Source organism: Salmo salar, chromosome 11 (assembly GCF_965601325.2).
Source record: "Salmo salar chromosome 11, fSalSal1, whole genome shotgun sequence".
Lineage (NCBI taxonomy): Eukaryota > Metazoa > Chordata > Actinopteri > Salmoniformes > Salmonidae > Salmo > Salmo salar.
The window spans coordinates 31,595,594-31,610,692 of NC_138301.1; the positions used below are offsets into that span (position 1 = coordinate 31,595,594).

Sequence of the window (15,099 nt, forward strand, 5' to 3'; positions counted from 1 at the left end):
GTCATTTAACTACCTACAAAAATGCTTTGTTTATCTGTCTTCTATCTGTCTTCTCTCTTCTACTATGAACAGTGTTGCCATAGCTTTATTCAATGGCTGAGAAACCAACACGTTTCTGGGCAGACATCACATTCAATTCCCATGGACTCTGTTGATGTGAAAATATTTAGTGAACAACATGGCGTCATTGAATTGCCTGTCTAAGCCTCCCTCAATTCATAAAATACCAGTTGTTGGAAAATGGTAAGAGACAAGGTCACATGTTGTTGTGGGACTGACGCTAACGGCAATGAGCCGTTTTGTGTCGAGGTTTACATGACGTGGTTAGGCTAAGTGTTTCCTAAAAGAGATCAATTACATGCTCGGTAAATAAGTGATGTCGTGCTGTTGACAGGTTTCACATTTTTCAGAGGGGTGCAAGGAACTGAAGTGTTTGCCGGAATGTTCCATCTTTCATTATTCTTTTCTAGTATTAATACAATGAATCAACTTTTCAAATCAGGAAGCAAAAGTCAATAGCGCTATACATTTTACAAGGGAATGTAGTTATGTATTCATGTGGCTTTAACTATCAGAAGGTTGTCTAAGTATTGCCCTGAAGTGAAACCATGAGGTTTATGCCTGATGAGGACTCTGGGGGAGGGGAGGGGGGGGCTGTGTAGCTGCAGGCCTCTGCCTCACACAGTCATGGTCACACCGTCACGCTCTCACTCTCTCACACTCACACACAGCTGTCTTCTTGCTAGTGGTTTTCAATTTACTGGTATGGCTGTTGGCTGGGTCTGGGTTAGAGGCCACTAGGCCAATGCCCTTGCTGCAGCTGGCTGGCACTGGAACAGTCATTTGTCACCTTCCAGGCACTCCCATGCCATCAGGGCCATTGTGCTTTCCACAGGGCATCACAGTCAACTTGTATAGCCTGGGCAGAAACCCAGTGGCCTGTACCTGCACCTGTCAGGACTGGGAAGCAGGCCAAGCAGAGAGATGTCTTCTGGAGCTGAAGCCTTTCAGAACTGGAGTTTGAAACTGGAATGTGTCCTGTGTGTTCTCATTCCAGCTAGCAGCTGCAGTGATGAGGCTTGAGAGGAATCATGAGTAGGAGGATTATGTGTAACTACAGTTGAAGTCGGAAGTTTACATACACCTTAGCCAAATACATTTAAACTCAGTTTTTCACAATTCCTGACATTTAATCCTAGTAAAAATTCCCTGTCTTAGGTCAGTTAGGATCACCACTTCATTTTAAGAATGTGAAATGTCAGAATAATAGTAGAGAGTGATTTATTTCAGCTTTTATTTCTTTCATCACATTCCCAGTGGGTCAGACGTTTACATACACTCAATTAGTATTTGCTAGCATTGCCTTTAAATTGTTTAACTTGGGTCAAACATTTCGGGTAGCCTTCCACAAGCTTCCCACAACAAGCCTCCCCCGTTTTCCTCCAAACATAACGATGGTCATTATGGCCAAACAGTTCTGTTTTTGTTTCATCAGACCAGAGGACATTTCTCCAAAAAGTACGATCTTTGTCCCCATGTGCAGTTGCAAATCGTAGTCTGGCTTTTTTATGGCGGTTTTGGAGCAGTGGCTTCTTCCTTGCTGAGCGGCCTTTCAGGTTATGTCGATATAGGACTCGTTTTACTGTGGATATATATACTTTTGTACCTGTTTCCTCCAGCATCTTCACAAGGTCCTTTGCTGTTGTTCTGGGATTGATTTGCACTTTTCGCACCAAAGTACGTTCATCTCTAGGAGACAGAACACGTCTCCTTCCTGAGCGGTATGACGGCTGCGTGGTCCCATGGTGTTTATACTTGCATACTATTGTTTGTACAGATGAACGTGGTACCTTCAGGCGTTTGGAAATTGCTCCCAAGGATGAACCAGACTTGTGGAGGTCTACAATTTTTCTGAGGTTGCTTGTGTTATGCACAAAGTAGATGTCCTAACCAACTTGCCAAAACTATAGTTTGTGAACAAGAAATGTGTGGAGTGGTTGAACAATGAGTTTTAATGACTCCAACCTAAGTGCATGTTAACTTCCAACTTCAACTGTATCTAGAACATGACAGAGTGTTGATTTCCCTTTCTTTAGGACAAAATCCATGCTGCTGTGTCACTGATGGGGCTGTCCCACATAGTGAAAGACTTGAGGGACAGAATGTAGCCTGTAGAATATTGTGTTGTAAGTCATAGGAAATGATCAAGTGAGCTGAAACTGAAAATAAATAAAATATGTAGGTTGTGTAATGCTTTGAATGTAATGTATTGAATAGTGTATACACAGTACTCTATATGGATAATATGTACAGTATCTTTTAAGGTATTCACACCCCCTTTTCCACATTTTGTTGTGTTACCGCCTGAATGTAAAGTGGATTAAATAGAGATTTTTTGTCACTGGCCTACACACAATACCCCATAATGTCAAAGTGGAATCACGTTTTTAGAAATTTGACTTGTTGACATGCTCTCCTCTTCCCTACTGTATTGAAATGAGTTCAAATGAAATGCTGAAATGTCTTGAGTCTAAGTATTCAACCCCTTTGTCATGGCAAGCCTAAATAAGTTCTGGAGTAGAAATTTGTTTAAGTTGCATGGACTCACTCTGCACAATAATGGTGTTTAGCATGACTACCTCATCTCTGTACCCCACACATAAAATGATCTGTGAGGTTCCTCAGTCGCAGTGAATTTCAAACACCGATTCAACCGCAAAGACCAGGGAGGTTTTAAAATGCCTTCACCTTTCAGCACTACAATAACCTATAACACAAGGCCAAATCTACACTGGAGTTGCTTACCAAGAAGACGGTGAAGGTTCCTGAGTGGCTGAGTTAGTTTCTGAAAAGGGTTTTCTAGCAATGATCAACAACTAGAGCTTGAAGAATTTAGAAAAGAATAATGGGAAAATGTTGCACAATCCATGTGTGGAAAGCTCTTAGACTTACCCAGAACACTCACAGCTGTAATCACTGCTTAAGGTGCTTCTACAAAGTATTGACTCAGGGGTGTGAATACTTACGTAAATGAGAGATTTCTGTTTCAATGTCAAATTTGCAAACATTTCTAAACTTGTTTTTGCTGTGTCATTATGATGTATTGTGTGTAGATGGATGGGAGGATTTTTTTTTTTTTATCCATTTTGAATTCATGCTGTAAAACAACAAAATGTGGAATACCTCTATGGGTATGAATACGTTCTGAAGGCACTGTATTTTAGCCATTTTGATGGAATTGTAAGTGCACCTACAGCCTTGTAACACCTACATCCCACCTACACTATTGTCTACAGAACAGACTGGTAGTTCTATTCTTTTGTGAGATCTTCCTGTAGGGAAGTCAGTGGTTGCATTTTTTCAAAAGCAGATGTTCTTGAGCGTCTCACGAATCCCTCTGTTTGGAAGAGTGTCCAGGTTGCATCCCAAATGCACCCTATTCCCAATTTGTTGCACAACTTTTGACCAGAGCCCTATATCCCCTGGTCAAAAGTAGTGCACTAAATCGGGATGTGGTGCTATTTGGGACGCTACCCAAAGCAAGCTGTGTGTTCCAGGGAGATTGATGTGGGCTGTATGGAGATGTTTATGCCTAGGCAGTGAGGCGGTCAGAGAGGCAGGCTTGACGAACACCCACCCAGAACCATAGTGAGGTCTGTATAATGACTCACTTCTGAGCTTGGCTCATCTAGTGCTTTAGCTCCTGCTGCCTCCAGCTGACATGGAGATATAGTGGAGTGTGAAGAGGATCTCACACAGGGCGAACCAGAAGAGGTGTGTGTGTGTGTGTGTGTGTGTGTGTGTGTGAGAGAGAGAGACTGTTTAGTTATCGACAGTGCTTGCTCACACAGCATGTTTCAGGAGGTCCAGGGGTGGTAAGTGCAAATGCTGCTGTCATGTCTGCTCTGGCTCAGCCCTTCGTTGAGTGGCCGGTTCAGGAGCTGAGATTTATGCCTGATGCCTTTTACTTCCTGTTGTTGCTGTCCTTTCAAAAAGCTTTCACAACCTTCTTATGACTGCAGGGAAACAGTCTAAGCTGGTGGAACAGAAACATGAAAACCATAACTGTTCTCTGTCCCTGAAAAGCCCCTCACAAGGGATTTTACCAGACGTGACTAGTAATCAGACTACATGTATGCAGTACTACATCATAAAACCCACGGTTGGCCTGTCATTTGATATCTGCACCTGACATCATAGGGGACTCCCTATTCCGGTTTCCCTGCATTGTAGCTGGGTTTGATCATGTTCCTCCTTGTGCATAAATGTGCTAAATGTTGTGGGTGGAGAGTTGTGTGGGTGAGTGACCTGGTTCTGTATAGGGGTTTGGTCTTGGAGAGAATGTGTCATTTAGTATCTGCAGGGTATATTCTACTCACTCCCTGCTCCAAGCTGACTGCCTTGCCTTTTTGATGTGGTTCTACTGCTTCCGCTGAGAGGAGAATCAGGGACTGTTGCGGTGTGGGTACATTGACTGTGTGTAGTTGTTCCCCCCCCCCCCTCTTTTTTGTTTTGAAAATGTCAGGGCAAAGATTACTGCAAGCAGTTTATGTAACCATGGCAACCCATGACTGAACGGACATGTTGGAGATGTGGCCTGTCAGTAGCCATCAGGCTGCAGGTAGGAGCGAGGGGAGTAGAGGACTAGGGGTAGATTCCAAGTATTTTGTTTCGGACCGGGAGAGGCTAAGCTCGTCCTAGATATGTTCCTGCAGGCAGGCAGCCTTGGCTCCATGGAGTGTCCAGAGACAGTGGGTTGTGAAGATGAGGGAGGCTGTAACCAATAAGTTGATAGATGAGGCTGGAGATGGCCTCGGTCTTGCTCCTTCTCTAGTTACCCTCCAGCAGGTCTGTCTGGGGTCAGAGTATCCTCTCCTCTCTGGGTGAAACCTTACCTCTGTGTTTTATGCTGCTGCCTACTGACACAGACCTCCTGACCCCAACACACACACACACACACACACACACACACACACACACACACACACACACACACACACACACACACGTAATTCAGCGTCGCCCACTGTGTGTACTGGAGAGAATCCAGATGCCGTGCTAATGAGATTCATGTGAAGTTGATAAATCACCAAGTAAACCAGGCAGCAGGGACACCACACCACCTAACTTCTGCAACAGTGTGTCTTTTGATTGCACATAGTAGGTTTGCATGTGTGGTACCCATGCACTAAAGCACTGGCATACTGTATCTCTACCACACTTACAGACCTGGTCCTCACACACCGACCACCCTTTGGTGTTTCTTAGGACTTTTAATACACAATTCTGTACACAAGCACAAGTAGACCTGTGTCCACACACTCCATCAAACTAACATGGCCCATCCTGTTTAGTCTGAGAAACTCATGTATGTTTCTGTAATCATTCATGTGGGGACTAACTGCATGGAGAAGATGGTCTGACATCACTAACCTATTTATTATCCACAGGCGCTCCATGTAAAATGGATGGATCATAGTCTGCTACATGCTCCGGGAATGCATTAGACCCTTTAGCCTCAGTTTATCAAGAATATATTTAAGAAGCCTGCTGCGTCTCTCACTGTTAGCTTCGCACCAGATGTTGCTCTCTGAGTCGTTTTTTTACCACGTCCTTCTCCCCAAACAAATCCATCTCACTTGCAGCAGGCTAATTTGAGTTCATCATGGTTGAATGTAGAATTGGCCATAGGGATTACATTTTTGCAAAATGAAACTTGATCAAATCTGAGGCAGATGTGATTCTATTCCAACCTTCATTGTGTTAACCCGAGGCCATGTGCTGTTGTCGAGCCAACCTGACGGTCATATGATGAGGCTATATTGTATTGGTGGACACACACACACACACACACTCACACACAGTATTGTATTTGCGACCACATTGATGTGTTCTGTCCGTGTATTGAATGTCCATCCCAGTGGCCCTCCAGTGTTGTAGTCTCCTATTGGATTGGAGACCATGTTACAGTAACCAGGCCTGGGGATTCCCAGCAGGACCAGGCTCATTCATTCATCTATTGAACTACATGGTCTCTCTCTCTATAAATATACTCTATCCTCCTTTCTCTCCCTATTTCTCTCTCTCATCTTTCTCTCTCTCCATCTTTCTCTCGCTCTCTCCCTCTTTCCATGCTCTAACCCTTTTCTTTTTCTCTGTCCATCTCTCTCTCTCTCTCCCGCTAAAGGAAGTGGTTCAGATTTCACCTTGGGTTGTTTTCCTTATGTTTTATTGTTGACCTGAAGTATGCTTCAGATATTCTTCTGCTCTCCTTTATTAGACATTGAGATGTATGATAAACGGGAATCAGCTGTGAGGCTGTGTGCGCACAAGAGGGTCTTTCTCCTCTCTCTGTCAGACCGCTTGGCTGGAGGTGACCTTGGTAGTGCGGAACAGGCAGAGGTGTTTGCCTTTACCCGTCTCTGCCTGCCTGCCTTGGGTGGCTGCAGCCCTTATTGACTGGTGTTAATTGAATGGATGTGGTCTGGAGGACAGGACAAATGACAGGTGGCTATAGAGGTGATGTCACACAGTAGCAGGTAGTCAGACATGGATATGGGGGGATCTGGAAGCCAAGGGCTTAGACTGCTCACACATGACCATAAACATCATCCCATTTACTTGCCTACTGTAAACTTAATAATCTGAACATTATCATAAAGCTATGCCATTATTCTACCTTGTCATTTCACTGTACATTGTCGTTTCTATATTCCTTTCTCCCACAGTGGGTTTGCTTTTCAGTGTACTGGAAGGTGTTTCAAAACCTGACGAGATCTCAGAAAATCCTTCCTCGTCTGAGGGAGAGAATAGGAAGGATAGCAGGCTGGTGTGGTAATCCATGTTTGATAGCAGGGCATCCTCTCGTTAGCCTGCCGCAGTCATCTCATGCCAAGCGTATTCTTATGACAAATATTTGTATTTATTATTGCAATAATCAAGACCTACTTGTGTAAATGAGTGATGGTTTGGTTGTTACTAAGAACATTAATTGTCAGTTCTCCCATTTGATGCCAGCCATTTCATGTTTTAAGGCTCCCTCTGGCAGCCTAATAAAGAGAGATGTTTCAGTTTATTGCTAGTGAAGAAAAGAGCCAAATGGAAGTGTTCACAGCCAAACCTGACCTGTAAAATCCACCAGACTTCATTTAAATTGTATTTGTCACATGACTTTAACGTGAAATGCTTACTTACAAGCCCTTAACCAACAATGCAGTTTTAGGAAAAATATTTACTAAATAAACTAAAGTAAAAAATAAAAGAGCAACAATAAAATAACTAACAAGGCTATATAGGGGGTACCAGTAATTGTACCAGTAATTCTAATTGAGGTAGTATGTACATGTAGGTAGGGGTAAGTAAAGTGACTATGCATAGATAATAAACAGCGAGTAGCAGCAGCGTAAAAAAAGAATGTGGCGGGGGTCAATGCAAATAGTCCGGATAGCCATTTGATTAGCTGTTCAGCAGTCTTATGGCTTGGGGGTACAAGCTGTTAAGAAGCCTTTTGGATCTAGACTTGGCTCTCTTGTACCGCTTGCCGTGCGGTAGCAGAGAGAACAGTCTGACTAGGGTGGCTGGAGTCTTTGACAATTTTTAGGGCCTTCCTCTGACACCGCCTGGTATAGAGGTCCTGGATGGCAGGAAGCTTGGCCCCAGTGATGTACTGGGCTGTTCGCACTACCCTCTGTAGTGCCTTGCGGTCGGAGGCCGAGCAGTTGCCATACCAGGCAGTGATGCATCCAGTCAGGATGCTCTCGATCGTGCAGCTGTAGAACCTTTTTGAAGATCAGAGGACCCATGCTAAATCTTTTCAGTCTCCTGAGGAAGAATAGGTTTTGTCGTGCCCTTTTCACGACTGTCTTGGTGTGCTTGGACCATGTAATTTTGTTGGTGATGTGGACACCAAGGAACTTGAAGCTCTCAACCTGCTCCACTGCATCCCCGTCGATGAGAATGGGGGCGTGCTCGGTCCTCTCTTTCCTGTAGTCCACAATCATCTCCTTTGTCTTGATCACGTTGAGGGAGAGGTTGTTGTCCTGGCACCACATGGCCAGGTCTCTGACCTCTTCCCTATAGGCTGTCTCGTTGTTGTTGGTGATCAGGCCTACCACTGTTGTGTCATCGGCAAATTTAATGATGGTGTTGGAGTCGTGCCTGGCCATGCAGTCATGAGTGAACAGGGAGTACAGGAGGGGACTGAGCACGCACCGCTGAGGGGCCCCTGTGTTGAGGATCAATGTGGCGGATGTATTGTTACCTACCCTTACCATCTGGGGGCGGCCCGTCAGGAAGTCCAAGATCCAGTTGCAGAGGGAGGTGTTTAGTCCCAGGGTCTTTACCTTATTGATGAGCTTTAAGGGCACTATGGTGTTGAACGCCGAGCTGTGGTCAATGAATAGCATTCTCACATAGGTGTTCCTTTTGTCCGGGTCGGAAAGGGCAGTGTGGAGTGCAATAGAGATTGCATCATCTATGGATCTGTTGGGGCAGTATGCAAATTGGAGTGGGTCTAGGGTTTCTGGGATAATGGTGTTGATGTGAGCCATTACCAGTCTTTCAAAGCACTTCATGGCTACAGACGTGAGTACTACGGGTTAGTAGTAATTTAGGCAGGTTACCTTAGTGTTCTTGGGCACAGGCACTATGGTGGTCTGCTTATAACATTTTGTTATTACAGACTCGGACAGGGAGAGGTTGAAAATGTCAGTAAAGACACTTGCTGTTGGTCAGCGTATGCTCGCAGTACACGTCCTGGTAATCCGTCTGGCCCTGTGGCCTTGTGAATGTTGACCTGTTTAAAGGTCATACTCTGCAGAGAGCGTGATCGCACAGTCTTCTGGAACAGCTGGTGCTCTCATGCATGTTTCAGTATTGGTAAATGCAGTTAGATAGTCCTATATAGGGATGTGGCGGAAACAAAATTTAATCAGCCGGTGATTGTCAAGCAAATAACTACCGGTCTCACGGTAATTGACCGTTAATTAACATAAACAAATTTAGCGTCACTTGGCTTCTATACAAGCATCTGATGCAGAACTTTGGAACGTCTATAAAAAGTCGAATAAAACCATGTAATATAGCCTACACCTTCACAATAAATACATTTATTTTAGACAGCTCTAAAGAAACATGATATGAAGAAAATGTCTATTTCAGAAGAACAGAATAGCGTACTCTGAGTTGTCTATGTTAGGTCCTGGCTATGCCATATGGCTGTGGGCTACACTAGTTCATTTAGCGGACAAGATTTGCTTAGAATTCCATGGCATTATTTTAGATTATTTTATAGTATCAAATTTTATTTGTCACATACACATTGAATGTACATATTCTTATTCCATCTCTTTACACTTGTGTGTGTGTGTATAAGGTAGTTGTTGTGAATTTGTTAAATTACTTGTTAGATATTACTGCACTGTCGGAACTAGAAGCACAAGCATTTCGCTACACTTGCATTAAAATCTGCTACCCATGTGTATGTGACAAATAAAATTAGATTTTTGTTTTATTTTCCAGTTAGGCTCTACACCCCTTGTAAAGCGGTTTAATGTGCTTAATTTTAAGAAGTCATTTTGCCACTTTAGTTGTGATACAAACCTTATCAAAACATATAGGCCTATGGGCTAGGCTAAATGAGGTGTGCGACTATGATTTTTAAATAAGTAGCCAAAAAAATGATGCTGGGCATCATTCACAAATGATAATATATAATTCACAAGCTAATGTTGTCATCCATCAGACTACTCTTGATTGAATCTTGTCTTTACATATACTAAATAATATATGTGAAATTAGTTTTGATTTAGAATGGACCATTATCATGCACCCATCTTGAAACAGGCAGGGGGAAAAATACTTGTCACCTATGCACTTAAATAGCAAATGTATTTTTTTTAATGCCAGCCAGGTAGGCTATACTCCTGTTGTAAAGAGAAGCAATGTGCTTAATATTAGGGAAGTTGAGAAATAAATATAGTAGGCCTAGCCTATAGAAAGCTGATTGGATCCTCTTTTTAATAGAGGGCACCACTGTTTTCTCATGCAATTGCATAGCCTATAGAAATGTTGCGCAACATGATCTCATGAAGTGTTTGATTTGATTTTCGATCACATTTGCATTGTCAGAGTGATTAGAAGGACAGTAGAGTGCAGAGTACCAGGCAGTTAACAAGTTTGGTAAACTACTGATGACCATCAGCAGCATCAGAGCTTGGAGAAGACTAATTATCGTAACTAAACAGTCTTGGAATTTGACTGCCTTCATGACTCCTGACCACCGGTGTGGCGGTAATACGGGCACCGTAGCAGCCCTAGTCCTATAACTTGAGCAGGTTGTTCTGGTCAGTCCGGAAGGTTGTATATGAGGTAGGAAATCCTCCCCATACGCTGTCAAATCACATTTGATTTGTCACAAACACATTTTTAGCAGATGAAATTGCAGGTGTAGTGAAATGGTTGTAGGTATATAGACTGTTGATTAGACTTGAACCCTCAGAGTGCGTATCAACCAGGTGCAGTTATTTCTCCTTGTCAGAGTAATATGCAGGATATGTTCTATGTCGTCTCTGGGTGGCACATGGCTTATTTCTCTGTCTGGGTTACAGATAAATTGAGTTTCAGGTTGTCTGAGTGGCTGAACATTCTGCCCGCTCAGTGAGACAGACAGACAGATGGCAGTGTTCTTCTCACGTTGTTTAAATCCAGATACAGACATGAATTCAGTTTTGACCCCCTTCGTTTTTTCCCAGACAACAGATGGACTGTATTTGAAAACTTGTGAATTTGTCATAGGCTCTAACTCACAAGAATGAATTCTGTGAAATATTACTAATGCGATGTGGTCACGTCTGTGTCTTGGCTTCATGGAAAATAACTAAGTAGTTGTATTTCCTTTGTTCTCATCCACATCTTATACTGATCTCACCTTCCATTCTCCCCAGGTGTAGACATACCCCCCACAGCGCCCGCCAAGATGGTGGCCCTGTCCCTGAAGATCTGCGTCCGCCAGTGCAACCTGGTGAAGACCATGCAGTTTGAGCCGTCCACGGCCGTCTACGACACCTGCAGAATCATCAGAGAGAGGGTTCCTGAAGCCCAGACTGGACAAGGTACACTCACAAGACACAGACATACAAGCGACTGCGGTCACGTTCAAATTCCTTTATAGACCATCCTTCCTTAACAGGTGAAAGCAAGGGCACCATGTGGCTTTCATCTGTCCAGTCATGTCTTAGCACTGATTACTTCAAGGAAGGGAGGATGCACTTTGGAAGAATTAGAATGGTACCTGCCTCAACACTAGAAACAAGGGCTTAGAAATGCATCATTCATCCTATTGCTAATGGTAACTTCTATTCCTATTGTCTTCCAGCCTCAGACTACGGTCTGTTCCTTTCTGATGAGGACCCCAGGAAAGGCATCTGGCTGGAGTCAGGAAGGACTCTGGATTATTACATGCTGCGGAACGGGGTAAAAACCTACCTAAAGTATACCTACAGTAACCCTTAGTAATCTGACAAGTCCTATCCTGTAGCGAGGGTTCTCTACTGTAGCGAGGGTTCTTTGTAGTTGTTGCCATGGAGAAAGTATTTAAAGTATGAGATGTATGGTGGTGTTGGTGAATGTTGACAGATCACATACACACACTGACACTATTCTTGATTGAAGTCGGTCCTCAAAGATCACAAACGTCAAACGTGTTCATAGGATGCGTTTTCCATTAGTATTTCCTCTCTAGACAAGTGCTGTGTGTTTTAAAAGCAGGGTGAAGTACCAGGCCTGTTGGAATGACAGAGTATGTAGTTCAGAGGAAAACCTTTTTCATATTGCTATGTGTGAGAAATGAGAGAGTTGTGGGGAAGGAATAGGCAACCGTTAAATTAGATTTTCTGCCCTCCGTTCATCCCTCTCTCCTTCGACTGGCTAATGTTTGATCACTCGCTCTACTTTTCGCCACATTCACAGTTTATCTTTTGCTCTCCCTCCCTCTCAGGATATCCTTGATTACAAGAAGAAACAGAGGCCATTGAAGATCAAGATGCTGGATGGAGCTGTGAAAACCATCATGGTAGACGACTCCAAAACAGTGGGAGAGCTGCTAGTGACAATATGCAGTAGAATAGGTGAGTGGTCCATTATTTGTAAAACACCTCTCATAGGAAAGCTAGTGAGTTGAGGTTGTCTCAAGGTGATGATATGCAGTAGAATGTGAGTCGGCTTCCTTTTGTACCACAATTAATTCCTCTTAACAATTAACCTGGATTACATGATTTGTTTTAACACCTGTCATAGGAGAGCCAGTGGTTTGAGGTTGTCTGAAAGCGTTTCCCTGTGATTTCAGGAATCACCAACTATGAGGAGTACTCCCTGATCCAGGAGGTAATGGAGGAGAAGAAGGAGGATGGTACAGGCACCCTGAAGAAAGACAGGACTCTGCTCCGAGACGAGAGGAAGATGGAGAAACTCAAAGCCAAGCTTCACACAGACGACGACTGTGAGTTTAGGCCAACTTAACTTATTATTTTTAACTCCTAGTGAAGCATAGGGCCTCAGTTGAGGCTAAACGTCTCTAGCAGATGCTCTTATCCAGAGCAATTGGGTGTTAAGTGCCTTGCTCAAGGGCACATCAACAGAATGTTCACCTTGTCAGCTTGGGGATTCGAACCAGCGGCCTTTCGGTTACTGGCCAACGCTCTTAACCATGAGGCTACCTGCCATCTCTACAAACTGCCACTGGTTCTGGGAACATGTTGATGCTGAAGCCAATTTAATTTCCCTTATGGTACATTTTTTAATAATTTAACCAAGTTGATCATTTGAGCCAAATATGTTTGGAATAAAGTTAGCAGTAACAGGATTATTTAGTTAGCTAACTTGCATCTGCTATCCTTAAGTTTTGCTCTGTCGTCTGTTCTGAAAATACATTTTGATACATCTGCATGTTTCATAAGAGTTTGGACAGAAGCAACATTATTTCCCGGTTATTGATTTGACAGACATTTTTGGTTAAGGTATTATTTTAATAGTGATTTGAGTTGCATACTGTTATCGCACATCAAATTGTATTTTCCTCTTTTTTTCCTGAGCAGTAGTGTCCATTTTCTCATGTGCTGTAGGCAATAGACGTCTGTCTTGGCCTGCTGTGAAGTGTTCAGTCATAAAGGCCATGGACAGGGCAGCTCCTCTCCAGCCTCTAGATATTGGCACATCCATCAAACTGATGGGCAGCTTTACACCACTACTGACATTATCTCTACCCTCCTTCAGGGCAACACTGACGCCAACATGGATTTTGGTTTTACAAAATATTGAGTAACCCCTTGGGTTGACTATAATGGAGAGAATTATGGTTAGATTTGAAGTTTATTGAGAAGGTCAGAATCTGTGCATTTCCGAGTTAATATCAGTGTGTGTGTGTTTGTTCAGTGAACTGGCTTGACCACAGCAGAACGTTCCGTGAGCAGGGGGTGGAGGAGACCGAAACTCTTCTGCTCAGGAGGAAGTTCTTCTACTCAGACCAGAACGTGGACTCACGAGATCCGGTCCAGCTCAACCTGCTCTACGTCCAGGTCTGACCCTCACCACGGTCTCTCCTCTCCTACCGCTTTTAAACACGTCTCTGTCCTTTCCTCTTCGCTCTCTCCTACTCTTTCTTACTCTCTCTTTTCATCCTTCCCTCCTCAATAACTCTCTTTCACTCTCCCTCACTCTCTCCTGCCCCTCTCCTTACCTCTTTCCTCTCTCATGCCTTCTCCTCTGTTGTACTTGCCCTGCATAGTAGTCAGCAATTAAGCTCTTCACCAGAAACATGCTGTAATGGATGAATGTTGATGGATAGAGAACATCTGTTATTCCATTTTTTTTGCCTGTTATAATAATAATTGAAGACACACACACACACACACACACACACACACACACACACACACACACACACACACACACACACACACACACACACACACACACACACAACCAGAGCTGGTGCTTCACACTCTGATGTGCCTCATTATCACCACCACAATGATTACTGCCTCAAGGTGTGTGTGTGTGCACACATGTATATTTTCCTGCATTTCTAAATCATTTCAGTCGGTTGCATTTGCGATGTATTTTGATGTATGCAGCTGGCATATTGAATTTGTGTCATTGTCAAGTCATGGTGGGACTTGGGACCCTATTCCCTTGTCTGCTGGCAGTGTCCTCTTCTGTGTGACATATGATCCCAGGGGTCCTGCCTAGTCTTTAAAACACCTCTCCTCTTACCCCTGCTCTTCCTCAAAAGGACTAAAGCACCACTTCCATTGCTAGTCATGTTGTGCTGTCTGTGTGTAATTACCTGTTGTTGTAGTGTGTGTAAATGGCTGTGAGAGATGGTTCAGCCAGATAAAGGATCTGGTTCAATTAGTAGGTATATGAGACTCAGCAGGCTCTCTGTTCTGGGCTCGTTATTCTCTGTATGAGAGTTGTCTCGATCAGGCTGATGGGCTGTACAACATTAAGGGATCAGGGTTGAGATGAGGTCATTAGAGGTACTAGTGTTAGACGTCTTTTGTTTTGATAGGTCACCATGGTTGGGGTCAGTTCCATCATTTCAGGAAGTGAATTGTTTCCCAGTCAAGAATGTAAAGAAAATGGAGTCAGCTGCTCCATATTACTAGTGATATATTGGGTTTCATCTTCATGTCTTACCATTCCAGAATTAAAACATCCTCGTAGAACTTTGAGTGGCATGTCTCTTATGACGGTGATTATATTAAACGTGTTTTTATCTCTCTCCCAGGCACGAGATGACATCCTAAATGGTTCTCACCCTGTGTCCTTCGACAAGGCCTGTGAGTTTGCAGGGATTCAGGCTCAGATCCAGTTTGGACCGCACATAGAACACAAACACAAGCCTGGATTCCTAGAGTAAGCTTCACTTCCTTCTGAAGACTACTTTAACTTTACATAAGGTGAAGGGAAAGTGGGATACCTAGTCAGTTGTACAGCTGAATGCATTCAACTGAAACGTGTCTTCTGCCTTTAACCCAAGCCCTCTGAATCAGGGGAAGGATGATGATGAACATGGTGATGATGATTTTTATCATAAAGGTG

At 43.5% G+C, this 15,099-nt stretch overlaps 1 protein-coding gene across 3 annotated transcripts in view; it reads left to right on the plus strand.

The window, feature by feature from the left end:
* The window catches only part of LOC106562413 (talin-2), a 120,634-nt gene that overhangs the window by 45,319 nt on the left and 60,216 nt on the right, over window positions 1-15,099 (plus strand). For all 3 annotated transcript variants that reach the window (XM_082957851.1, XM_082957852.1, XM_082957853.1), the window contains 6 exons: window positions 10,944-11,111; window positions 11,375-11,472; window positions 11,996-12,125; window positions 12,344-12,496; window positions 13,429-13,571; window positions 14,786-14,913. In XM_082957851.1, the coding sequence (XP_082813977.1) occupies window positions 10,976-11,111; window positions 11,375-11,472; window positions 11,996-12,125; window positions 12,344-12,496; window positions 13,429-13,571; window positions 14,786-14,913 (788 nt within the window). In that variant the 5' untranslated portion in view covers window positions 10,944-10,975. The remainder of the gene's footprint in view (window positions 1-10,943; window positions 11,112-11,374; window positions 11,473-11,995; window positions 12,126-12,343; window positions 12,497-13,428; window positions 13,572-14,785; window positions 14,914-15,099) is intronic.